The 26,358-nt window shown below is 48.5% G+C and overlaps 2 protein-coding genes and 3 non-coding genes across 7 annotated transcripts; all 5 read right to left on the minus strand.

Annotated features, from left to right (window-relative positions):
• Positions 1-2,652: 2,652 nt before the first annotated feature.
• Rnase4 (ribonuclease A family member 4) lies at positions 2,653-24,127 on the minus strand. Of its 2 annotated transcripts, none has more exons than XM_013126271.3 (2): positions 23,993-24,127; positions 2,653-3,932 (listed from the first exon to the last, which is right to left on the minus strand). In XM_013126271.3, the coding sequence occupies exon 2, from the start codon at positions 3,913-3,915 to the stop codon at positions 3,472-3,474; it is 444 nt and encodes a 147-aa protein (XP_012981725.1). In that variant the 5' UTR covers positions 3,916-3,932; positions 23,993-24,127; the 3' UTR covers positions 2,653-3,471. The 2 variants fall into 2 exon arrangements, with proteins under 2 accessions (XP_012981725.1, XP_012981724.1); XM_013126270.3 differs by lacking the exon at positions 23,993-24,127 and adding an exon at positions 16,396-16,418.
• On the minus strand, positions 10,470-24,117 carry Ang (angiogenin). 2 transcript variants are annotated; one of them, XM_013126272.3, is made up of 2 exons: positions 23,993-24,117; positions 10,470-11,054 (listed from the first exon to the last, which is right to left on the minus strand). In XM_013126272.3, exon 2 carries the CDS (start codon positions 11,034-11,036, stop codon positions 10,599-10,601), a length of 438 nt encoding a protein of 145 aa, XP_012981726.1. In that variant the 5' UTR covers positions 11,037-11,054; positions 23,993-24,117; the 3' UTR covers positions 10,470-10,598. The 2 variants fall into 2 exon arrangements, with proteins under 2 accessions (XP_012981726.1, XP_005087547.1); XM_005087490.4 differs by lacking the exon at positions 23,993-24,117 and adding an exon at positions 16,396-16,518.
• Positions 24,128-24,495: 368 nt separating the features above from the next.
• Positions 24,496-24,567, minus strand: Trnap-ugg. Its single transcript has one exon. It is a non-coding gene; the product is annotated as a tRNA-Pro (tRNA).
• Positions 24,568-25,527: 960 nt separating this feature from the next.
• Trnay-gua lies at positions 25,528-25,614 on the minus strand. Its single transcript is given in 2 exon segments — positions 25,528-25,563; positions 25,578-25,614. It is a non-coding gene; the product is annotated as a tRNA-Tyr (tRNA).
• A 671-nt stretch (positions 25,615-26,285) lies between these two features.
• On the minus strand, positions 26,286-26,358 carry Trnat-ugu. Its single transcript has one exon. It is a non-coding gene; the product is annotated as a tRNA-Thr (tRNA).

Raw genomic sequence — 26,358 nt, forward strand, 5'->3', positions numbered from 1 at the left:
GATTCTAGTCCGAGGAAAACCGACACCCTCTTTTAACCTCTGTGGGCACTAGGTACACACATGATACACATACATACATGCAGACAAAACACTCATGAGCACAGAGTAATAAAATCATTTTCAAAGTGAAAAAAAAGAGAACCAGACAATAAAATGTACTATATTTATATCATTCTTGAGACAGTGTCTCATGCTGTAGCACAGGCCATCCCAGAATTCACTTATGTAGCTCAGGCTGGCCTTGCATCAATCCTCCAGTCTTTACCTTCTGAGTCCTGGGATTATAGGTAGCAGCCACCACACCCAAATCCTCCCCTCACCCCCGCAGCACACCCCAAAAGGAGATTAAAAAGAAAACCCAAACGAAAACAAAAAAGCAAGCAAAAACAAAACAAAATAAGAAAACCTCTTTACTTCCCCATTTTCCCACCTATCTAACACCTCTTAATAAAACCTGGTGGTTGGAGAGATGGCTCTCAGAGGTTAAGAGCACTGCCTGCTCTTCCAGAGGTCCTGAGTTCAATACCCAACAACCACATGGTGGCTCACAACCATCTGTAATGAGATCTGGTGCCCTCCTCTGGCCTGCAGGCACCATGCAGGTAGAACACTGTACACATAATAAATAAATAAATCTTTAAAAAAAAAAAACAACCTGGTAAGCAGCCAACATCTTTACATCAATGTCCAAAGTGCGAAGGAACATGTGTTATTGGAGTGCTAGGCTCAAGGCTTTACTGTCGAGGTCCCAATATGTGAAGTCTGGCTACCAAAACACCAAAGCAAACAGAAAGGTAATGGTGGACTGCATAGACGAGCTTTACCCAGTGTAAGTGTGCTGGTAAAAGATCCTGGCGCCTTTAACCTGTCTCTGCGGGACTAGCAAATGCACTAATATTGTATGGAGGCAAGAAGTATTAAGCAGTTTCTGGCCAGCTATTCTCTCTGGTTGACCAGACACATTGTGTGAGCCTGGGAGATGACGCAGTCAGTAGAAATACTCGTCCTGCAAGCCTGACAGCCTGAGTTTACTCCCTGGGATCCACAGAGAGAAGAGATAACAAACTCCCAAAGTTGTCCTGTGACCTCTTCCTGAGCACCTGCACGCAGACACACACACACAGACACACACACAGACACACACACAGACCACAGACACAGAGAGAGAGAGCAATCTTTTTTTTAAAGGCCATTGGGATAGCCCATCCAGGAAAAGCACTTGTCACACAAGCCTGATTGACGATCGGATCCTTGTCCCACAGTGGAACTGACTCGGAAGGGCTGTGCTCCGACCTCTACATGTGGGCTGTGGCATGCATTGGTGCACACTCGCGCGCACACACAGACTCACACACATAAAATCTGAAAGAAAGCGGAAAGCCGTTACTCTGCTTCTCCATCAGACCTGTTGATCTTGGATTCCATTTGACCACAGAAAACACAGGAAGGACGAGCCACACACCGCCACAAACTTCAGCCTCACTACTCTCCTTTCAGTCACCCACTGGGCACATGCAGTCTCACAACAATGCCAAATGAGGGTGGGAGTGTAGCTCAGTGGCAGTGTCTGTCTGTCATACACAAGGCCCTACCCAGGTTCCAAATCCAGCAACACATTAAAGAAGAAGAAAGAAAAAAACTGGAATGACACAGAAGATTAGCGTGGCCCCTGTGCCGTGATGACAACGCAAATTCATGAAGCGTTACATAGTTAAAGCTGAGCGGTGGTTGTTGGTAAAATGTTTACGTTTATCCAGTAAGGAGACACAGACCGTGTCTCAACGATCCCAGGTGGAGTTTATTGGTAGACAGGGAGGGAAAGGGGGATGAGAGGTAACCGTGGAGAGAGAGAGAGACAGAGAGAGACAGAGAGAGAGAGAGAGACAGAGAGACAGTGAGACAGAGACAGAGAGAGATGAGAGTAAGAGAGTAAGAGAGAGCCGGGCGTTGGTGGCGCACGCCTTTAATCCCAGCACTCGGGAGGCAGAGGCAGGCGGATCTCTGTGAGTTCGAGGCCAGCCTGGTCTACAGAGCGAGTTCCAGGACAGCCTCCAAAGCCACAGAGAAACCCTGTCTCGAAAAACCAAAAAAAAAAAAAGAGAGAGAGAGAGTAAAAGAGAGCATAAGCGGGTAGGGGTCAGTCCTTTAAAGGGTCCTTTGCACCTGCGTGGTTCTCACAGAACTCTGGGATGGCCCGAGTGTTGCCTGAGTGCATCCTGCCAGGTAACAGGGCAGGCCAGCGCAACGCCTGAACCTTTCAATGGTGGCGCACGCCTCTAATTCCAGCACTCGGGAGGCCGAGGCAGATGGAGCTCTAAGTTTGAGGCCAGCCTGGTCTACAGAGTGAATTACAGGAGAGCCAGAGCTACACAGAGAAACCTTGTCTTGAAAAACCAAAACAACAACAACAACAAAAAGCCAAACACTACAGCCGTGTCACGTGCCGAGTGAAGAGCTGACACTTAGCAACGCCTCCCTGCTCCTGCTCCAGGTCTTGTCTGTGAGTGCGGTCACTTCCCATGGAGCAAAGCTGACAAAGTTTCTGTGTTGTGGGGGTCTGACGAGTGTCTGTCTCTGACTGGGGGCATGAGTGTTCTCGGGCTAGAGAGGAATCAAAGAGAGCAGGGAAACACAAATCCGCCACACCGTAGGTTCAACAGACAGCTTTTTATTATAATGAAAAGGCGGAAAATCTTTCAGCTAAAGGGGGTAAAAGAATCTCGGTAATCTACTACATTTTTTGATATAGCTTTTTTAAAAGCTTAGTAGCAGCAAACCATAATAATGCCAAGTAACTCAAAGCTCCCATTTTTTTTTCTTTTTCTTTTTTGGTTTTACGAGACAGGGTTTCTCTGTATTGTTTTGGAGGCTGTTGGTCCAGCCCAGCCTCGAACTCACAGAGATCCGTCTGCCTCTGCCTCCCGAGTGCTGGGATTAAAGGCGTGCGCCACCACCGCCAGGCTCAAAGCTCCCATTTTGCCAGCAAGTTATTTCCAAATTATTCCCCCCCCAAATTCTTAGTGGTTTTCTTAAGGGTGACATTTAGGAATAACAGAAAACACACATAATGAAGTAGGTAAGGGCCTGTGTGAGTTCCTGTTCGGTTGGATGTAGCCTGAGATCTTCTACTGTTTTCATGGTCTTCAAACCCTTTAACTCCAGGCTTCCGAATAAAGTAGCAGAGACAGCTTGGACGGAAAGGCACTTTGTAATAGCTGAAATACTGTGTAAATACATGGAATGCATAAGTTCCAGATGACAGAATCTGGGAGAGCCCGGCTACCAGGAGAGGTTGCCTTCTCCGGACAAGAAGCGCTTAATACAATGGGTTATAGCGGGAATACATGGCTGGAAGGCACGGGCAGCGGAATCAAAGCCCGAGGCCTTCCGATAGACACATCGCTCCTTGCTATCCTCACCGACTCCGGGGCCAACCCCCAGTCACTGTCTGGAGCAGCTGTGGGATGGCATCTATCTGTCAAAGTGCACAGGGACCTCTGGGCTACCCTCACAGGCGATGACGACACGCCTGGTGCTGGCACCTGCCCTGTACCTGCAGTTGGGAAACCTAGAGCCCCCTGTCTCTCTGCAGTCGGTGACCTTCACCACGCCCTCGTGACAGTTCATCCTGCCATTCTTGCACGGGATGCTGGTGGTACTGCAGATGCTGCGAATGTTCCAGATGTCTTCGTGGATGAAGGTGTTGAAGTGTTTGCACTGACGAGAAGTCATCTTCCGCCTCTGCATCATCAAGTTGCAGTAGTTGTCATTGCCGCCTGTCCCCTGAGGGTCAACGTGCTGCCGAAGGAACCGCTGGTACATTTGGTTCTGGCCGTAGGAGGGCCGCACCAGCCCTAACCCCAGCAGGGTCAGCACCAGGAGCAGAAGCAAGGGCCAGGTCCGCTGCAGAGCCATCGCTGCCTACAAAGTGCCTGGGAAGAAAGCAAGAACGGGGAAGGGGGGAGAGGGTCAGGACTGGACACTGCAGAGGCACCCAGCACTGCAACGTGAAACCTCCGGAGAGCCTTCCCTCCCCCTCCCTGCCACTCACGGTCGGCCCCACCGGCTTCTTCCCACCGCTCCCACTCCCTTCTCTGAGAGCAAATCGTTTGACAACACCGACTTCCTTGAAAGCGAACATCCTCTTGGCTAAATGACAGGAGCCAGGTATAGCCACCAGAGCAGGGCGGGGCAGATCCGAATGGGTGGTCAGTTGTCCGGGCCTGTGTGGCCAGAGTGAAATACAGGGACAGGTAAATCGGCATAAGGCTGAGGTGTGAGGTTTGTAAGAGGATTGGCTGGGATGACCTGACCGCAGGGGAGTGTTTGGTGTTCTGGAAATTTCAGTTCCCAAAGATGTAGACAGACTTGGGTCAAAGTAAGTTTACCTATTGATTTGAATGCCCTACATCTAGGAAACGAGGGAGATGAGGGAGACCAGACTTCAGTCTAGCCTTTCTCCTCCTCTGACTATTTTACCGGTGGAGGATTTTTGGGGGAAAGGGGGGACTCTTTACGTCTTTGTTAAAAAACAAATTCCCCCTTCTTCTCAAGGCTCAGGGACCATTTGGGAGAGAGTGGAAAGGTTGAAAGGCCAGGGTTGACTACAGTGAAGCAGTTTTTTTTTCTGGGAGCAGCAGATAACTTGCACATACGAAGTCACAGCTTTTTAGACAGCGTATACAAGGCCTGTGCAGACTCAAGCCAGCCTGGACGGGAGGGGGGGTGTGAAGCCTCACCCCCTAACTGAGGAGCCTTTGGCAAATGATGTTGGCTTGGAGAGGAAGAGAACATTTTCTTTAAGATGGTGTGACTCCTGGTAGGCTGACCATGTTCCAGAGGATGTTCAGGAGGGTCTGGGCAGAAGAAAGGAGACTCACTGGGTTTAAAAAAACGAAAAAGGAGGCTATGAAGTTGGGTGAGTAGGATGATGGGAGTAGCTCTGGGAGAGCTGGTGGAGGACGGTGAATATGAATAAAGTTCATTGAAGTTCTCAAAGAATTAAAAAAAATTATTTAAGCAAACAAAACAGGATAATAAACACATGGCCAGTGCTTTTCTACAGGCGTGGCTTAAGGAATTGCTATCAGATGCTGCCATCTGGCGGTCAGTCCTCAGATTGACTTGCAGGTTGATCGACCATAGCAAATGAAAAAAAGGAAAAAAAACATTCCTGATACAAGAGAGATGGAGACCCCAAAGTAACAGGGACATTTTTTAAGAGTCAAACAGACTTAACAATGCAAGTACAGTCCAAGCGCCGTCTCCTTCTGAGCGGGTTTGATGTACGCAGAGAGCATTGCACTTCCCTTCAAAGATGCTGCTTCAAGGTGGCAATCCCGCACATGGCTGGAATGCGCTATGAATCATGTGTACTGTACCCTGTCTGAAGCCCATGCTTTGGTGAGTGGTAACTGCCAGTATCAAACGCAACTGTTACTCTTTAACCCTCCCCAAACGCAAGTGTTACTCTTTAACGGTCCCCCGTATCACAGCCATGTCCACGCCCTACTTCCTGCCTCCAGCTGTAGGTTTGGGATAGCATCGATACAGTTATTAGTAGCCTTGGAGGCCACTGAGGATGGCCGCCTCCCTCATGTTTGGTTTGGGGGCCCTACTTCCTGTTTCCATGGTAACACTAGAAAGGTGAGCATCAACTTGGCACTCCTTGGGTCTCCCAATCAAAAGAACGGATGTCTGCCCCTGGGTCGTTAGTTATATGATGTTCTACTCTGCTCCGAAGATTAGCACATAGCAAACTGTTCTCTCCTCCCTTAAGGGTTAATCCAGCTCGGCTTGTCAATCACCCCTCAGGAAGGCTGATTCACCTAAAACCACGCTTAGGAGATGGGAGGGCTAACTTTTCTGGGCTGCCTATCACTTTTCTTCAGACACTGACCACAGTTTCTAACTACGCTTCCCTGGACTCCAGGCTTTCTAACTTTCTCTAACCCCTCCCTGCCTCCGCTTCTCTGTGCTGCTTGCTGAACTCCATTGCTGGACTTGGGCTGCTTTAAAACGTTCCCTTCTTCCTCTTCCTCTTCCTCTTCTCCATCTCCTCCCTCCTGCTAGCTGCCAAGGTCTGCAGCTTGTCCTCCACTATTTTTCTTTTAAACTCCAATGAAATGTTCTCAAGCTTCCTTTTTGAGGCTAAGTTATTTTTATCAAGGAGACCCAAAAGAAGGAACAGAGCATTCTGCTAACGCCATTCAGGAAGAGGGGAGTTAAGTGGTTTTGGGAGGAAAGGAGATAGAGAAATCTGGGGTTTGATTTACTTCTGGCCCAGTTCTAACTGTCAGCTTTGTCTTCGCCTAGAGCAACAGCTCTCAGTTTGTGGGTCATGACCCCTGTGGGGGTCTCCTATCCGACAGCCTGCCTGCCAGATATTTACATTTTGATTCGTAACAGTAGCAAAAGCAAAAGCACAGTTATGAAGTGGCAATGAAATAATTTTATGTTGGGAGGAACTGTATTAAAGGGCCACAGCACTAGGAAGGTTGAGAACCATTGGTCTAGAGTCAGCTGCCAAGGGAGCTTCAGCTAAGAGGTTTCCCAGGTCAGAAGGGCCTGAGGGCATGTCTGGGGCAGGGTCCTGACTGTTAATAACTGTAGAGGAGCCCAACCCACTGTGAGCAGCACTGTTCCCTGGGCTGTAGGAGAAAACCACTAAACATGAGTCTCAGGCCAGTCAGCAAGCAGTATTCGGCCATGGTTTCTGCTTCCAGCTACTTCAGTCCCTGCTCTGACTTCCTTCAGTGATGGGGTGTGACCTGAAGGTGTAAACCAGGCAGACCCTCCTGCCCCCCACTGAGTTATGTCTGCCAAGTAGCCAGGGATCAAAACAGCCCTCTCTCTGTCCAAGACCTCGGACACAAATTCTACAGGGACACACAGTACTAAGAATTTTAGCTTCAGCTAAACCACCTCTCATTTTACATGCCTCTTATTTACCTTCTCTAACCATGTTTTTTATTTTTAAAGTCTAAAATATGGATTAGCGAGAAAATTGGCCACATAGAAAACCTATTCATGCAACAGTAAACACACACTTCAGATACACTGACCAAATGAGTAAGTAAGACAGTAACAAGCATCCTAGGGGAGCAGTCCAAAGTGGACATGCAGCAGAGGCTCTCACCACAAGAGAAAACGAGGCGGCCGGAGATAAAGCCGTGATGGTTGGCAGAGCGCTTGCCTAGCATGCATGAAGTCCTGGGTTCTATTCCCAGCATTACACAGACAGGCATGGCGGGGCACACCTGTAATCCGAACGCATAGGAGGCAGAGGAAGGAATAAAAGAAATCAAGGTGGCCTCTGGCTCCAAGAGAAGGGCTTTCCAACCTAGTACATTTTTCACCAGGAACTGTCTATTGCAATATTGTGAGAAACAAATTTTCGACAGTGTAACAGATCTTATCACAATGCCTAGCACACGGTAAGAGGTAAAGGCTGGCGATTCTTTCCCATTTGTCGGCCTTTATCCTTGAGCATGTAAGGAGTTGCAAGCAGGGTCACCTTGGGGTGAAGGGGGCGGGGCTACTTCCTTCAGAAGGCAGAATTACTACATGGGAAGCAAGGGCTGTGACAGGCTCCAGTGAGCCAGGGATAGACTCTCACAGAGCAGAGAAAGGAACGCAGGCCCGGTCTTCAGAGCTAAGAGCCTTCACTTTCATTTTTTCTCATTTTCTTCTGCTTTCTTCAATTAGGAGACTATAACGAATGACTACAATGCGCTACACTCAGTACTATTGACTCCCTTTATTTTAAAGAGTTAATCACACTCTCAAAAAATCGGAGGTCTATTTGTTCGTGTTGTGTCCCTGGGGAGAGTTTCCTCTCCAACTGCATGGAATTTCCTTCCTCCCATGGTCACCGATCTGTGAAATTCGGGAATGTTTCTTGTCTTTTCCTCTCACAGCTAGCACTCACCTACGGTTTTGTCTTCTGTTTCTCAAAGGGTTTATTGGGACACAGCGCCTTACCTGTAATTTGACTTTCACTCTAAATAGCTTTGTATTGTGATAGAGCAGGAGACTCGGTACAAAAATGTCAGGACTGGTCAGCTGCTTCTCCATCAACAAGTGAGAAAGCACTCATCCAGTCGTGTGACTGTTGTTGTTGTTATTTGGTTGCAGGAACAGGTTGTCTCCTCCTATCACGTGAGTCCCCGAATCAAACTTGGGTCATCAGTCTAGGTGGCCAGCACCCTTACTCACTGAATGATCTCACGGGCCTTTTTCTATATTTTTTTTAGGACAACTTATCTGTTGAAAGACATTTGAACTTCTTCCTGTCTTCTGAAGAGATGGTGGAGATTCCTATGCCAAGCATCAGCAACTGACTTCCCGAGCCCTTCCCAAACTTGAACACTGCCAGGAAAGCTGGGCTCACCCAGGTACTGGCCCACAGCTTGAGGACTGGGAAAGTGGGGCTTTGGGCCAAATTTAGGACAATGATAGCAGTAGGAGGTATGTTAGGTAGACCTGCAACCCGGATATTCAGATATTCACAAGACAGCACGACTGATGGCTTTCACTTATTAGAAACTGTTTCTAAATAAAACACCCAGGTGTGTGTTCATGAGTCTTGCCTAGCAGGAAACCACCTACGGAGCTCATAGACTGGTCAGTGCATCAGACAGCATCCAACAAGCTATGTTTTATATTTGAAAACAAGTCTGGCAGAAGAATGTAAAAAAAAAAAAAAAAAGCTTGAAATCTTTCTATGACTTCCTTAAAACCCCACAGTTGTCGAATGTCACTCAATAAAGTAAAAAAAAAAAAAGACTAATGATAAAAAGTATATAAAGTAGCCAAGTTGTTAAAGTTTAAATAAATTAGCTATGCCAAATGAATGTCTTGGGGGCATTCCGTTAGAATCAACAACAAAACCATTCCTCAGGACAAGAGACACTGAATGAATAAAAAGAGGAACTGGAGGGGCTGTGAGAAGGGAAGGAAGCCCCAGCTTGGCAGTGTGGGAGGGAAGTATCTTATCACAATTAACCACTGCATAAGACCTTCCTCCCTTGCCAGCTGTAAACCTGCACTTTCCGAGAACCCAAGAAGAAACTTTGTTTCCAGGGAGGAGATGTGTACTAAACTCCTTGTTCGTCCCTAGCGGCTTGTGATTCTACCTTTGCAGATTGCAATTCTATCCAAGGCATCCCCTGAGCGACCCTATGATGCCACTTATCAAGAGACAGAGAAAAGGGGGCTTACGGTGGTTCAGCAGTTAAGAACCTGCTGTTCTTGCAGAGGACTCGTCATGACCATCTATAATTCCAGCTCCAGGGGATCCAGCCACCTCTGACCTCCCTGGGCACCAGGCACACATGTGATCCCCATACATACATGCAGGCAAAACACATGTAACAAAATACACATCAAATGAAATAAGCGATTTTTTAAAGAGAGGGAAAAGGAGGGATATTTTAGCAGCCTTTTAAGACGTGACTTGAGAGGCACCCAAATTGCACACATGACTAACACATGGCTGTCTGTTGGGAAGCCCGTACCCACATTTGGGTATGCCTCCTTTCTCAGTCCCTCTCTCGCCACCTTTATGTTGACAGCCTATGTTTAAAAATTATCATCTATAGGGGCTGGAGAGAGGGCTCAGAGGTTGGGAGGCCTGGGTGCTCTTCCAGGGGTCCTGAGTTCAATTCTCAACAACCACAAGTTGGCTCACAACCATCTACAATGAGGTCTGGTGCTCTCTTCTGGCTTGCAGGCATGCATAATAAATAATCTTTTCTTATTTTTTCTTAAAGACTTATTTATTTACTATGTATATAGTGTTCTACCTGCACATCAGAAGAGGACACCAGATCTCATTACGGATGGTTGTGAGCCACCATGTGGTTACTGGGAATTGAACTCAGGACCTCTGGAAGAGCAGTCAGTGCTCTTAACCTCTGAGCCATCTCTCCAGCCCAATAAATAAATCTTATTTTAAAAAAAACATCATTGATTAAAAACCTCCAAATCTGCTTCATACAGGCTAGTCTTGAAATTGTTGTCTGTGTGAAACCATGAATCTGGTTTGTTCAGAGTTGAGGTCCCTAAAAAAATTAGGTTTCTGGGGATGAAGCAGGAAGTTGTGTCCACCCCCTCAGTACCAACCGTCTCAAGCTGGTTTGTGTACAGGTATTTGTAAGAGAAGGGAGGAGAGGGTGGGGAGGGTGTCTTTGGTGTGTTGGCTCTCAGTCCTAAAGCCCTTTCCCTAAGGACTCCTTTAGTGACCTATTACTTAATAGACAACTTGACTCTTCTGAAAATCCCCATCCGGCCTGTCTGTAAATCATCTTCCTCGCCACCACAGACAGATGAAGTCCGCCCTCCCTTGATTGGCAGATAAGGAAGAACACCTCTGTTCCTGTCCCTTCCCCCAGGGGGCAGCTGAGCAGAAAACATAGGAAAAGTAAACATAAGTTTACTAGGAACTAGTGACTCTTCCGGACAGATTCTTAAGGGCTTTAGAGACATCTTTATTTATGTGCATTGTAAATCAGGAGACCTCCGTTTCAGATAGTTTATTTTCTGGCCGCTGGGGTAAGAGGGGATAAAGAGCCGACTCTGTGCCAGGAGCCTGCTGGCTATGAGCTGAAGAAAGACTCCTCTAAGTGGACAGGCAAGCCGTTTTCACAGGCAATAACAACGTATCGGAACCCTCTGGAGGCTCGGTACCGGCATGGAGGCCGGGGGGACCCTCCGCTATGCCTGCAGGTGGTGACCTGGAATTGAGAGGTGCTTTTTCTTAAGTTATCTGCGTAAGGAGCTCCATTGGTTTCACAGATGGCGTTGATGCTGCCCCTGGTGCCATGAATAAAGGTGTTGAGCTCCTTGCAAGGAGAGGTCAGCTTTCGGTTCCTCATTATTCTGTTGCAGTATCTGTCGTCCCGGCCTTTTGGATTGGCATCATAGTGCTGGTTCAGGAATTTGATATACCTGTGGTCATTCTGTGCCAGAGCTGGTGGAATCAAAACCAGACTCAGCATGAAGACCAACAACAAGGGGCCCAGACTCATTGTCATCTCTTCCAACAGAGAGTCCTGCCAAATACAAAAAAGTAGGAATAATAGGGCCATGGAACCACAGCCTAACTTAGGCTAAAGAGGCGGAGACTTTTCTCTCTAACACGTAACAAATCATTTGTTCTCAGTCATCAAATGCCATCTTTGCTGTGGCCTTCCTAATCGACTCCACGGCCCAGCCATCCTTCTCTGTCTTTTAGGATCACCATTAGTCACAGCATAATTATAAACTATTTACATTCTTAGTCAGGTATTACTTAACTTGAGAGCAAACGTTACCCACCTCCCTATTGGTCCCAGGAACTGTGCTAGATCCTGGGTCAAAGCTACGCTAAGGACAAGGTGTCGTGTGTGTCTGTAAGTCCCAGCTGCTTGGGAAACTGAGGCAGCAGGATCCTTGAGCTCTGGAGTTCCACACTAGCTTGGGCAACACAGAAGACTCCGTTTGGGGGTGGGGGTGGGGAGAAAATAAATGAAATGAAATGAAATGTGGCATCCAGGGGAAGCAAAGGTGCCTCCTGAGGCGAGACAAATGGTAACACAGGTGAGAGTCATGAAGAATGACTTCTGGGCGATCATGAGCACAGAGACCGCCAATCCCCCAAGGCTACCGAGACAGGATTCCAGGAACTCAGGTTACTCAGTTCCACACCAATGAGGAAAGCTGTGGAGAGCAAATCACCTTGGTGTGAGGTAGGGCAGGTGTGTGTCTCCCAGAGGGCGGAGCCACTACCCAGTGCATAGAAAGAATGGAACAGGGGTGCAGTACTTGAAGCGGGCTTGGGAACAGCGCTTACAGCGTGAAAAGGGGAATGCGGGCTTGCCTTTCCCAGTGTCTCGCTTCGGACGATTCGAGAGAATAGTTTCTAGTCTACTCTATGTTTGTGACACGGCTATCACAGGCATGCAATCTTACAGCATGGTAAAACAAAACGTAACAACACAAAAATGAGATGTCTTCATGAGGCCAAAGGACATGCGGTAAGGTCTCTCTGAAAAGGACGGAGAGATGACCTCTGCCACAGGCCTCCACCACAAACCACACACCTTAGGACCAAAGGTGCCCTCTGCTGGGGCTTGACCCTCTTAAGGACTTTGGTGACACCATTTTTTTTTTTTTTCGAGACAGGGTTTCTCTGTAGCTTTGGAGGCTGTACTGGAACTAGCTCTGTAGACCAGGCTGGCCTCGAACTCACAGAGATCCACCTGCCTCTGCCTCCCAAGTGCTGGGATTAAAGGCGTGTGCCACCAACGCCCGGCCTCTCTTCTGGACTTTGGAAAGATGTTATGTCTTGTGAAATGTGGAATTCTGAGAACCGAGAGGCACTAGGTGTTTGCGGCAAGCAGTTTGCGATAATGCCCTTCAGTCTTTGGAGAGAAACGTAAAGACCATTCCGAGACTCACAGCCCTCCTCACATCGGGGCTGCAGGGACGGCTTGGCAGTTAAAAGTGCACACTGCTCTTCCTGAGTTCCGGTCCAAATCTCACACTGAACAGCAGGTCCCATCTACATGCAACTCCAGTGCTAGGGAGTCTAACGCTCCTGGTCTCTGTGGGTGCACATACCTTCCCACTGACATGCATGTACACTCTCAGAATAACAAAAATTAATCTTTCTTTTTAAAGCGTTATAAGGAGAAAGTAGTTCAGTAAGTAAAAAGCTGGGCTTGAGGATGCTCTGTGAAGGGGGAAACATGAGTATCCCCTACTATTCACCCCAGTAACTGGTGAGTTTCAGGTCCCAGAAAACATGGTAAACGGCTTCCGAGGAACATATACACAAATGTGCACTTCCCACCAAACCCGCTGTATACACACAAATGTGCACTTCCCCACCAAACCTGCTGTATACACAAATGTGCACTTCCCACCAAACCCGCTGTAGGTCTACACCCCAGCATATTAAAGAGCGATGAATGCCCCCACATCTAACAACAAACGTTTTGAATTTTTTTGATACAGGGTCTTGCTATGTAGCCCAGGCTAGTCTGAAACTCTTGACTAAGAACTACCATGCACATAGATCACAGCACAACTGGTCCATGGCTTAATAAAAGCTACTTCCTTTCATAATAAGCTGTATCCGTTTCCCATCCTTAGGTATTCCTTTTTTATTAACAAGGATGTTCCAAGATGCCCTCCAGTGATGGAATGAGATAATTTATAGCCAAAATAGACCAGCTCATTGATGCTTCTCTTTCAGACTTTGCCGTGATATGTATTAGCAACGATTCCCGTCATTGCTACAGAATACCAGGAGGAAGCTGGAAGTGTCAGAAGGACAAGGCATCCCACCGTGACGGTCAAGCACTTACTCCGCTTTGACATGTAACACACGTGTTGGAACTGTGTGGTGTGGAGAATTGAGGACAGCAGCAGTGCTCAGGACGAGTTATGCAAGTGTGCTGTAGCATAGGTATTCCCCTCGCAAGGCTTACAAGTGTGTAACCAAGAAGAGATTTTCTGAAACGTCTTGTGGAAGCAAATACACTCCTGCTTGAAAATTATCATCCATCAAGTAAAAATTATGTATGTTACTAAACTATAGACATTTATAATCGAAGACATAATGTTAATGATAATTTTAAAAAAAGAACTACCATGCCCACTCAATGTAGTTCTGGGGGGATGGAGGCAGGAGCATCAAAGCTTCAAGGCTGGGCTGGAGAGATGGCTCAGAGGTTAAGAGCACTGGTTGCTCTTCCAGAGGTTCTGAGTTCAACTCCCAGAAACCACACGGTGGCTCACAACCATCTGTACTGAAATCTGGTGCCCTCTTCTGGCTTGTAGGCATATATGCAGATACAGTGCTGTATACATAATAAATAAAAAAAAATAGACCTTGTCTGTAAATAAATAAAATAAATGTTGCATCTTTCAGCCTGAAAGAAAAGTGTTACTGAAAGGTCAGCCCCAGGTAAAAGGTTTTTTCTTTTCTTTTCCCTTAAAGTGTGGTACATAGTTAATCATTCATTTTATTTTGTGTTTCTCTCCTGTGTAAGTCTGAACACTTTTACTGTGTGTGTGTGTGTGTGTGTGTGTGTGTGTGTGTGTGTGTGTAAAGGCGAAGTTTTGGCACTCAGCCTGTATGTGGTTTATTCCCTGGTGCAGGCTCAGGGAGAATAGCAGGAATCAGGGGGCCAGCAGCCAGCGGCCTTACTGAGCCTGTGGGAGACAGATGATGGACAGGGAAACAGACTGTCTCTAACCGGCATCTGATGCTAACCCACCCTCTCTGTTTCGTGATAACCGTAGACAAACTCGGCGTGTGGCTAAAGGACACCAAATTCTTGTCATCTCACAGCACTGAAATAACAAGCCTCCATTACGTGTGCAGATCATAATCTGCAACAGAATCAAACTCGAGTGTGCCTTGTTGTTTGTTGAGAAAAGACGGTGCCTGGTGCAGAGGGGACAGTCGCCCCACCCTCATAAGCTCCGGCTGCTCCAGCAGAGCTGTCGGGCTGCGTGACACCCACTTGGGGCCGTCCTGGGGTGTGATTTCTCATCAGAAATTAGGAAGATGCATGCCCGCAATCATAGAACAGGCAAGGAGACCGCGGCAAGTTTGGGGCTAGCCCGGTTGCCTAGGGAGATCCACGCCAACCTAAACACACACAAAGATAACAAGAACTGGTAGTACTTGAAAGCATCGGCAGGTGGCAGCAGTGGGTAGGGAGGCTGCCATTTGGTAGAGACAGTTGACCCTTGTGGAGGTGCCAACCCATGCTTAATTACGACCCTGTAGGAGTGCAGGTCGTGGCATATCACAAAGCAGATGTTTGCCAGCTCTGGGGTTTCCAAGCACATGGTTACTCGTGTGATCTTGGGCAAACAACCATTGACCCGTCCATATTTCCTCACGCTGTGTAATCCACAACCGAGTGGGATCCGCATTCTTTACCTTGCTCCACAGCAGACTCTCAAAAACCCCCTTGGTGATTAGCTTCTATTTCTCCTCCGGGCCTACGAATTGCCATCCATAAGTGAGAGGGTTTCTTTCTAGCTTCGAAAGTCCCAAGGTCTATGGTTCTCACTAAGCTCATAGATCCTTTACCGGTTTCATTCGCAGAATTCAGCAGCGTTGGAATTACAGGGCAAATTTACATAAGGCTGTTGATGGTATGAGGTACCGAGTGGAAGAAATCGGTGATGGGTCAACCTTGGCCCAATCTCACTGAAACACATCTTCCATGAAGGTTGTCCGTGTAAGCCAAGCCCGTGTACCATCAATACACCAACACTGCGCGGGGTTTTGCCCCCTAAAAAGACCCTTGCTTTTTAGATTTTGAAAGTACTCAGGTCTGTGTGGCCAGGTAAAGGCCTTACTTGTTTCTAACTTGCAGAAGTTTCACATTAACTTTTGCCAGCTCACCTAATGCAGTTCTCGGGCTTATTATAACTTCACTTCTCTAAAACACCCAGAAACCGAATCCCAGCAGCACACCACGAACACCAATGTCTACCCCTGCAACTGCCTCACTCACATATTTAACTCTAGATTTCCCCCAACACCAGGAGAAGTATAATTGTGAGAATACAAGCGATAGCTGGATTATTTGGGGTGCAGATGTAAATCCACCAAGGACCAAAGGTGCTGAGCCCATCACTGTCGTTCAGAGTCCCGTCCCGAGAATGTGTTCCAACTCTCCTGTAGACTGGTCCCCACAAGAACTGATGTTCTCTTCCCTGCTCCATTGGCAGTGCTCTGCACACAAGGGATGTAGCAGGGCTGAGGGTGTGGAGAGAACCCCTAGGGATGTAGCAGGGCTGAGGGTGTGGAGAAAACCCCTAGGGATGTAGCAGGGCTGACGGTGTGGAGAGAACCCCTTCACAGCCAACCCCAGCAACACTTCCGGAGAGAAGCCATAATGCCAGGCTTCCTTCGAATCGTTCCTCCTTTCTGCCCCAGCCAGCACCTTTTGATCCTGGGACACATTCCATTTTGTCTATAAATTTTTTTTAAAGGAGAGAAATGTGTAGGAAGCAGCGCTGACAGCTTACTTCCTGGTTCGGGGTTTTCCTGTCTCCTCCTGGCATGCCACCTGTCTGTCATGGAGCCCAGCAGTTCAGATGCCTTCAGCAAATGACTTCCCAAGCCTTTGGGAGATCCTATCACAATCCTTCATCTCCTTGCTCTCAATTCCATTAATGTATCTTCATCCAGATACAAACTATCCCAAAAGAAACCTGCTTTCATTTTAAATTTAGACTCCGACTCATTTTTCATTTAGCGTGTGAGCTTGAGCCCAGGGTCCTAAGGAGGGATAATTGGTTTCATTAAAATAGATGGACGGCTAGAAAGAGTACCGAGAAAAAGACACAGAGCAGTAGTGTACTCAGGAGGAGGAAACTTACAACAATTGGCCAGAGCTCTCCTCCAGCTGGAGACGAGTCCAACTGTTTGCTCGCTCCTGGAGACCAGGTCCAGCAGTGTGGAGCTGCCGGCTCTTCTCAGTCTGGTTATATAGAGTGCTCCTGGGAGGGGGCGGGGTGGACATATCCAAGGACCTCTACCTTGGCAGAGACATGTAAATCAAGGACACTAATAGTGGACAAACGAGGAGTCACTCACCTTTTCCCTGGGCATGACTGGGTCATATATTAACCAGCTGGTAGACCCGATGTTTGCTCAGAGACGATAATGTTTGCTAGGTATGGCCTTTTGTTCCAAAACCACCTCTTTCCCGGTGTGCATGGTCCTTGCCCTGGCTCACGGCAGGACTGAGGCTTCACTCTTCATATGCCACAGGTTAGATGCAAAAACATATTATCTCTGACCTGAAGGGCAACTCCAAGAACTACTTTGGAAGAAGTCTAGAGGGAGGGAGGAGCAAGGCAGCCATGCTCCTACCTCTTCAAGTCTCAGAAATACCTTTATAGCATTTCCTGGACTCTTCCCTTCACCCATCCACAGGAAACAAAACCTGACCACCAACCTTCTGTTCTTTAAAGTGCAATTGTGAAACCAATTGCCTATATCTAATAATCACCAAAACTACATAAAGAAGGCATTGTGTACATCTGCTCTGCTTATGAGGGAACACCAAGACTAAACAGTAGATAAATCACGAGGCCAGACTTCTAACACCCAGAAAGCACACAGGGCGGTAGTAAAAAGAGGTTCCCTGGAATTGTTACATATTCATCTTTAGGGCTCGGCAGATGGCTCAGGGGTTGTGGGCACAGGCAGCTCTTCAAAGGAACCAGGCTCAATTCTTGGCACCCACGTGGCATCTCACAACCATCTATAATGACACCTTCTTCTGGCCTCCCCAGGCATTGCATATGCCAGGTAAACAGACATACATGCAGACAAAATACCCACATACAGAAGACAAACAAATATAAAATGCAAAGAATTGTTTGTCAACTTTATATGGCAAAACAAAAGACCCAGAATAGCCAAAACAACCCTGTACAATAAAGTAACATCCGGAGGCATCACCATCCCTGACTTCAAGCTCTATTATAGAGATATAGTCCTGAAAACAGCTTGGTATTGGCACAAAAATAGACAAGTAGACCAACGGAATCGAATTGAAAACTCTGATATGGACCCACAAACCTACGAACACCTGATTTTTGACAAAAAAAAAAAGCTAAAATTATACAATGGAAAAAAGAAAGTATCTTCAACAAATGGTGCTGGCATAACTGGATGCTGGCATATAGAAGACTGCAGATAGATTCATATCTATCTCCATACACAAAACTTAAGTCCAAATGGATCAAAGACCTCAACATAAATCCAACCATATTGAACCTATTGGAAGAGAAATAGGTAGTACCCTCAAATGAACTGGTACAGGAGACTGCTTCCTGAACATAACACCAGTAGCACAGACACTGAGATCGACATTAAATTAATAAATGGGACCTCCTGAAACTGAGAAGCTTCTGTAAGGCAAAGGACACAGTCAGCAAGACAAAATGGTAGCCCACAGAATGGGAAAAGATACTCACCAACCCTACATCTGACAGAGGGCTGATCTCCAAAATATACAAAGAACTCAAGAACTAGTCACCAAAACACCAAAGGATCCAATTAAAAAGTGGGGTACAGGGCTGGAGAAATGGCTCAGAGGCTAAGAGCACCTACTGCTCTTCCAGAGGTCCTGAGTTCAATTCCCAGCAACCACATGGTGGCTCACAACCATCCATAATGAGATCTGGTACCCTCTTCTGGTGTGCAGGCATACATGGAGGCAGGATGTTGTATTCATAATAAAAAAATCTTTTTAAAAAAGTGGGGTACAGAACTAAATGGAGAATTCTTAATAGAGGAATCAAAAATGTCTGAAGACACAAGAAAGTGCTCAACAAGGGAAATGCAAATTAATTCTGAGATACCATCTTACTCCTGTCAGAATGGCTAAAATAAAAAAACACCAATGACAGCTTATGCTGGAAAGGATGTAGAGAAAGGGGAACACTCCTCCATTGCTGGTGGGGAGCGCCAACTCGTACAGCCGCTATGGAAATCAGTATGGAGATTCCTCAGGAAAATGGGAATCAGTCTACCACAAGATCCAGCAATTCCACTCTTAGGCATATACCCAAAAGATGCACATTCATACAAGGACATCTGCTCCACTATGTTCATAGCCGCATTATTGTAATAACCAGAGCCTAGAAGCAACCGAGATGCCCCTCAACTGAAGAATGGATGGAGAAAATGTGGTACATTTACACAATGGAGTATTACTCAGAAAAAAAAAACAATGGAATCTTGAAATTTGTAGGCAAATAGATGGAACTAGAAGAAACTATCCTGAGTGAGGTAACCCAGTCATAAAAAGAGAAACATGGTATGTACTCACTCATATATGGATTTTAGAAATAGAGCAAAGGATTACCAGCCTACAATCCACACCACCAGAGAAACTAGGAAACAAGGAGGAGCCTAAGAGAGACATTCATAGTCCCCAGAGAAGGGGAAAGGGACATGATCTCCTGAGCTAATTGGGAGCATGGGGGGAGGGGAAAGAGAGTTAGGAGAAAGAGAAGGGGAGAGGAGGACATGAGAGAGCAGGAAGACTGAGTCGGAGAAAGAATAGAGGAGAGCAAGAAAAGAGATAGCATAATAGAGGGAACCATTACAGGTTTAAAGGGAAATCTGGCACTAGGGAAAGTCCAGAGATCTACAAGGATGACACCAACTAAGAATCTAAGCAGTAGTGGAGAGGCTACTTAAATGCCCTTCCCCTATAATGAGATTAATAACTACCTTATATGCCATCCTAGAGCCTTCATCCAGTGGCTGATGGAAGCAGAAGCAGACACCCACAGCTAAACACTGAACTGAACTCAGGAATCCAGTTGCAGAGAGGGAGGAGTGATGAGCAAAGGGGTCAAGACCAGGCTGGATAAACCCACAGAAACAGCTGACCTGAACAAGGGGTTGCTCATGGACCCTAGACTGAAAGCTGGGAAACCAGTATAGGACTGATCCAGACCTCCTGAACGAGGATGCCAGTTTGGCGATCTGATTAATCTACGGGGTCTCTGGTAGTGGATCAGTATTCATCCCTAGTACACGAATGGACTTTGGGACCCCACGCCACACAGAGGGATACTCTCTCAGCCTAGACACATGGGGGAGGGCCTAGGCCCTGCTTCAAATGATGTGACAGACTTTGAAGACTCCCCCCAAGGAAGGCCTCAACCTCCCTGGGGAGCAGAAAGGGAAAGGGACAGGGGGTTGATGGGGGGCAGGGGAGGGAGGGAGAGGGAATTGGGATTGACACGTAAAACAAGCTTGTTTCTAATTTAAATTTAAAAAAAAGAATTGTTATACATTTGTTGTCTATGTAGGGCAAGACTGCAATAGTTTAGTTCTTTATCGATTTCTAGATTTTGCTCCAGCATTCTGTGTAGATATTTGTGCATAATTTAAGCTGTACTGATTTCTAAAAAAAACAAAGTAGAAAAAAACAAGAACAAAACCCCTTACAGCTGACAATGAGGGAGGAGAGCAGAGGCAAGGGGGGGAGCCCCAAATGAGAACCCTCTCGGGGGTCTTTGGAGGTGAGTCTGGGCACAGGAACCAGACTTGTGCCCAGGAGGGAGGAGGAGCATTAGCTGACTAACTTGCTCTAGCAGGAGGAAGAAGACAGCATGTGGGTATCTTCAGACTCCCTCAGCGGGGCTGTCCCTCTGTGTAGCAGGAACAGAACTCCTCCAGGAAAGACAGGCAGCCCCAGGGCGCTGACTCAGGCGCGATCACACCTGGACTTGGGAACACTGGCAAGACTGGGCTCATCTAGAGTCCCCACAGACTGGTTGGGGGCGGATCTGGTTTCACTTCAGGTTGGTGTAACTGAGGAAAAGGGGCTGCCCGCTTTCCTTTGGGAGTTAGTTAATGTCGTGGTCTCTCCATTGTGTGGGACCTTTCCCGAGAATAATATTTGGTTTACTCATTTCTGCATTCATAGTGACTGACATCTAAGTCACCGTCAGCTGACCTGGAGCCTCTAACCATGCAAGCTGTCTGGGCTTCTCTTTAGAGGTTCAGAGATGCAAGATTTGGTAGCAGTTACCAAATAAAGCTTGATCTCCGGCAGAGCAAACTGGGGGCTAGGGGAGTTGACTGATATTTATCCTGGGGAACTGATGAGGCCATCCGGGTGTTGCAATAGTCCTGGGAGTACTCTGCTCTTGCCTGCAAAAAGTAGCTGAAAGTGGCTAATTTGCCTTTGCCAATGAGGTACCATTCCCGACCACAGTGTAAAATCTCTAGGAGATTAACCTCTTAAAAAACAAAAAAAGTGCATGCCTCTAATCCCAGCACCAGGGAGGCAGAGGCAGGCGGATCTCTGTGAGTTCGAGGCCAGCCTGGTCTACAGAACGAGTTCCAGGACAGCCTCCAAAACAATACAGAGAAACCCTGTCTCAAACATACAAACAAACCGGAAGAAGCTGCCCAGTGTGTGCACACCCTGAGGGACACACTTCCTACGAACAGGGTCTGGCAGCTTGAGGAGGAGGGTGGCATGGGGACCTAGAAAGGACAAACCTCCACAGGTGTCAGTTTTGTGGAGGCACAGCCCTGCTTGAAGTTCCCCCTTGTCCTTGTCCCTTTCCCTCCTCCCTGCGCTCCTAGCCCAACTGAGAGCTGAAAGGAAGCGAGGTTGGTAGATGACTCAGCAAGCTGTAGACGCCTGCCTTCTGTCTCTGCCTTGGTGACTTGAGGGAGGGACCACCGTCTCTGGAAGGGAGGCACAAGCACGCTTCTGACCACTGCTTCCACGTGACAAGTGCCGAGCTTTGTGTCCTGCCAAGCACCAAAGTGTAAAGTGCTTCAGAAGGATGGAGAAGCCACAGCAGAGGCGAGAGAGACCTCAACTGGCATCTCCAGCTGGGCACCGGAATGCTCAGCGGGCAAGCACACCCACCTTAAATGGACCGCACATCACTTTTTAAGCAGACGCGGAAGGACTGCGCGCTGGAGTCATCAACCACTCATTTGTTAGAAGAGAACAGCCAAATGCATTGCAACACTCGATGGCCTCACCAGCCCCCGGGGAACGTATCAGCCAACTCCCCTAGCCAGAGATGATCTCTCATCAGTGAGGCCCTTTTCTGGTAAACAGCTGCACAGCAGACACTTCCCCCTAACCCACAGCACACACACCGCCTTGTCCAAACAGCAGCCTCTTTTCTTCAGAACTGTGTAAGAATGCCACAGAGCAGCCAAAGACTCTTGCAGCCCTCAGGTCTCTGAAGTCGCCGGCCCTCAACTGCCGGCTCGGAGATTTAGAACCTGCTCACTTCTCTGACAAAAGGCCAGGATTTTTTTTTCAACTTGGCACATATAGAAACAGAAATGGGTATTTTTAAAAAGTTTTGTATTTTATTAAGATGTTGTCTATGAATGCTGAACAAAGTGTGTGTGTGTGTGTGTGTGTGTGTGTGTGTGTGTTGCTAAGGTTCAGACCCAGGACCTCAGACATGCTACTCAGACTACAACTGAGCCGCACCCCGGGGCCTGAATATTATATCTTGGTCAGTAATTTTAACTCATATGAAACAACTGCCAACTTTAAAAAGTATTCTCTTAAAAGGTTTTAACCACCTGGGCAGTGGTGGCACACACCTTTAATCCCAGCACTCAGGAGGCAGAGGCAGGTGGATCTCTCTGAGTTTCAGGCCAGGCTTTTCTATAGAGTTGGTTCCAGGACAGGCTCCAAAGTTTTTGAAAGCTATTCCCCTTTCATGGAATTTTTGTCTGTCTCTCATCCAAGCCAGTAGTATCCATGGACACATGAGGCATGACATTCTCCTTCCAAGAACTCTAGTGCTGGGACATTTCCCCCTTTATATGGAGTGTGTACATTTGATTCTGTCCTTAGGACTCATTGGAGAATCAGGTGTGGAAGGTATGAGTGACCCGTGTAAATTCCTGTACAATGCTAACTTAACATGTAGTCCGTGACAGAAGCAAGAACTAAAAGAGAAAATCTCACTGGACTAGGGCTTGAGGAAGAGGGACACCCGTGGCTGAGGGAGAATGGGAACAATTCCTGATGGCTTCCCTGAATCTCCAAACAAGACATAAGTTAAAATTCACCTTCCAGCACACTGGGCTTTGGCCTACTCCTGGCTTCCAGCACACTGGGCTTTGGCCTTCTCCTGGCTTCCAATGATCCTCAGGATAACTGTTTGCAGAGACTGCTCTCTGCTCAAATACAGATACAATGGAAGATCTCAAGGGATGTTTCACCAGCCTGCATCAGGACTGGAGTCACACTAATAATGCCTCCAGCCCACAGCTCCACAAACAGTCATGGGATGCAGAGAGAACAAGGCTGAGACATTGATGAACTAACTCGTGACGCTTTCCCGCCTGTCTCTGACCCCGGCTGGAGCTAGTCTGCTTTTTCTAAGCAATTTCGGTTAAACTAAACAGTTCAACCCCACATTATCCCAAATCGTGTTAAAGATGAAAACGGGGATATGCTTAAGCGGGTTTCTCCAGCCTCCACTTGACAGATGAGGAAGGAAATTGAATAACAAAGAAAAGGACATTAATTGACCAAGGAACATCGGACATTCCTGTGATCAGACACTTTCTAACTCACAACACGACTTTGATGTCCCATTGCAATGATTTCTAGAAAAATCAAAACTGATTTTCGAAGCAACACTTTAAAAAATCATTGAAAGAAGACCAACACTGATTGTTTCCGTAAATCTCCCAAACATTTGACTTCCCCTTTTATCTGCGAAGAAGAGCATCTTGAATTACAGAAGCTGACTCCACGCTGAGTGGCGCGCAGCTCTTTTTGAAGAGTTGCTTTCGGGGGTTGGCCAGGAGCTGTTCAGACAGATAAGACTACTGAGGTTACTAGCGACTGCATGTATGAACTAACTTGTAAAGATTACTGTCGTCACAGAGGGAGGATCCCGGCCCACTGGAGATGTCCCAGTGTAAGGAGATGGCTCCGATTTGCTCTGCCACTTTAGAGCGAGAGAATCCCAACCGCCCAGAGAAAAGGCAGGGAGGAGTCTGTTGAGTCTCCAAAAGTTACACAACGCACTTAAGGGCGGGAGACAGGAGACAGAAAACGACAAACACCAGCCCTCAGATGCTAAGTTCATGCCTGCACAACCTCGACAGGCCTTTTCCACAAATCTGAGGCCAACCCAGAAACCCTCAGACCTTCCTTATCTGAGCAAACGCGGGCGGGGTTCCTGGAACTCCTCCCTTCGCAGATTCTGTGGTCCCCTCCGAACCTGGGTTCTAGACAAAGGCCATCCACGCTGCACTGTGCCCAGCTGTGGAAAGCGTATTGCCGACCCTGGCAAGAGTTGGTACATGCCGCCCCTCAGCTCCGCAATCAGACCGGGAAAAGCGGTCTCCCAGGGCGCGCACAGCCGCCCTGGGTTGGAAAGGGCTCCCACAGAGGAACCCGCTCCTGGCCAAACTGGAGGAGCAGGAGTAGAAACCCACCTGGCGCGGAACTGGAGGCGGCGGCGGCTTTGTTTCTCGCGCTTTTCTTCCTAGTGGGGGGCCGAAAAGCAGAAATGCAGCTTCCTTGGGAATCTCGTCGCGGATATGGGTGAGGCCGGCGTTGCCTGGCCACGCAGACAGATTGGGGCCGGGTGCAGAGGACGCGGAGGGTGGGCGTTCCAGCCTCGGGGGCTGGGGCCGCACCCCACGTCTCCTAGGATGCCCCTCCCCGCTGGGCCCGCTTGCAGAAGCCAAAGGAGTCCCCGCGGAGAACCAGTGTGGGTTCTACGCAGGAGCCAAACTGTAGAGCCCGGAGGATACCAGCCGCAGACGCTCAGTGACTCAGGGGACCCCGGGAGGTTCCTCGGGGGAAGGACCAGGGACCCCCAAACTCAGCCTTGTGCGTAGTACTGAGATACCGTCTCCTCCTGCAGGATGGTTACAGCTGGAGAAAGTTTGCAGAGAAGGGAACTGTTTCCAATTACTAAAGTTGTAAAACCGAAGGGCTCGTCCGGGATTTGAACCCGGGACCTCTCGCACCCAAAGCGAGAATCATACCCCTAGACCAACGAGCCGCGATACCACGCTGCTGCTTCACAGTTCATCTGTCTAACCGAAACATTTCCGCGTTCAGTTGGCTGTCAGGATGTGTTGCCGGTGGTTTCTTTTTTTCCTTCCTTCCTTCCTTCCTTCCTTCCTTCCTTCCTTCCTTCCTTCCTTCCTTCCTTCCTTTCTTTTTCTTACAAGCGAATCTTCTTTCTGATTATTTCATTTGCACCCCATCTTAGTCAATTCCCACCCAAGACCTCTAGACTTATCCCGTCTTATTCTCTATCCACGTCCCTGACAACTCTAGGTCCAAAACGGGATCCGAGGCGGCCGCTTTTTAGATGTCAAGTCATGCGCCTATTTAATCCAGGCGCCTGAAGCGAGCCGGGTTGGCGCTGCACGCCCCGGGCGGAGCTCAGATGCATCCACCCCAGCAGCCACAGAAGCCTGGGGGCAGGAGGCGGCTACGGGTGGCCCGCTAGGCTGGAGGAGGACCGGGTTCCGTAGACCCTCGCAGCTCTCCGGAACGGGAATTGCGTTTTCAGTCTCCCTTCACCCACCCATCTGGACTTCAGACGCTTCCAACCTCATCTCCAACTCACGGTCAAATGCTACGCGAATACCTTAACGAATAAAGCGCCGCTTTACCGGTCAAGGATTGTGTTGTGCAAATCAGAGTCCTGCGGGCCAATAGGGCACGGGAAACTTGCGCACACAAGCGCGTGCACAAGGGTCTGGACCTTGTGGTCTTTGGAGTCTGGACTTAGGACGTAGGGCAGCAAACTAGGCTCGGTTGGAAACTAAAAGTAAACAATAGAAAGTGCCAGGAAACAAACTCAAAGTTCTTATTTTTTTTTTTTCCCCAAGTGCAAAATCGTGGTCAGTGATTGAGCAAGACCTAGCGAATCCATTCTCAGGAGCGGGGATGAAAGCGTTGCCTATAGGACTAGAGATTATTTACTCTGAAATCCCAAAACATAGGCTACTCCTTCGAGCCGGAATCGAACCAGCGACCTAAGGATGGCTGTCGCACACTCTACAGTCCTCCGCTCTACCAGCTGAGCTATCGAAGGGAAGCGCGGCTGACGGTCCGCCGAGAGCGCTGTTCAGTGTGCAGGGCGCAGCGGCCCCCGGTGTGCGGCGACCGGATCCGCCGTCCTGCTCCACCCCGGCTTTCCGGACGCAGCCAGCGCCCTGCGGGGGTCCGCCTGGGGCGACGGGGTGCACGCACGCAGGCGGCGGCGCGGGCTCCAGAGGTCTGGGACCGTGCGCCCCGCACCGGGGAGGCGTGGTCCTGCGCGCCCAACCCTGCGGCGCGACCCTGCGCCGCAGCCGGGAAACCCGGGGGCTGGAGGCGTGGCTTGGTGGGTGGTAGCGCCGTCGCCCAGCGCCAGAGTCTCCAAGTTCAGCTTAAGCTCGTAAAAGCAGAAACCGCCGTCCTTGGAGAGGAAGCGTCCCTTTAGAAGGAGGCCATAAGCGAGGTCTCACCCCAACCGCGGCCCTTCGTTTCAGGGGCCAGACGGGGACGTCTCGGGATCACGCAGCTTGGGCTCCCCGCGCGGCCTCGGGGGGGACCAATCCGCCCTCCCTCTTTCCCTCTCCCTCCGCCCCCGGGCGCCCCACGCGCGCGCGTAGCCGAGTGTAGGCGGAGGCCCCACCTTCCCAGGGTGCAGAGAATCAAAACCAAACGAGAAGGGCAGCTGTAACGCACTTTCTTCCCTCCGTGAAAAGAGATGTTGAGCGCAGGCCCCAGCGAGATTTGAACTCGCGACCCCTGGTTTACAAGACCAGTGCTCTAACCCCTGAGCTATAGGGCC

The sequence above is a fragment of the Mesocricetus auratus genome, unplaced genomic scaffold (assembly GCF_017639785.1).
Source record: "Mesocricetus auratus isolate SY011 unplaced genomic scaffold, BCM_Maur_2.0 Super-Scaffold_100048, whole genome shotgun sequence".
Taxonomy (NCBI): domain Eukaryota; kingdom Metazoa; phylum Chordata; class Mammalia; order Rodentia; family Cricetidae; genus Mesocricetus; species Mesocricetus auratus.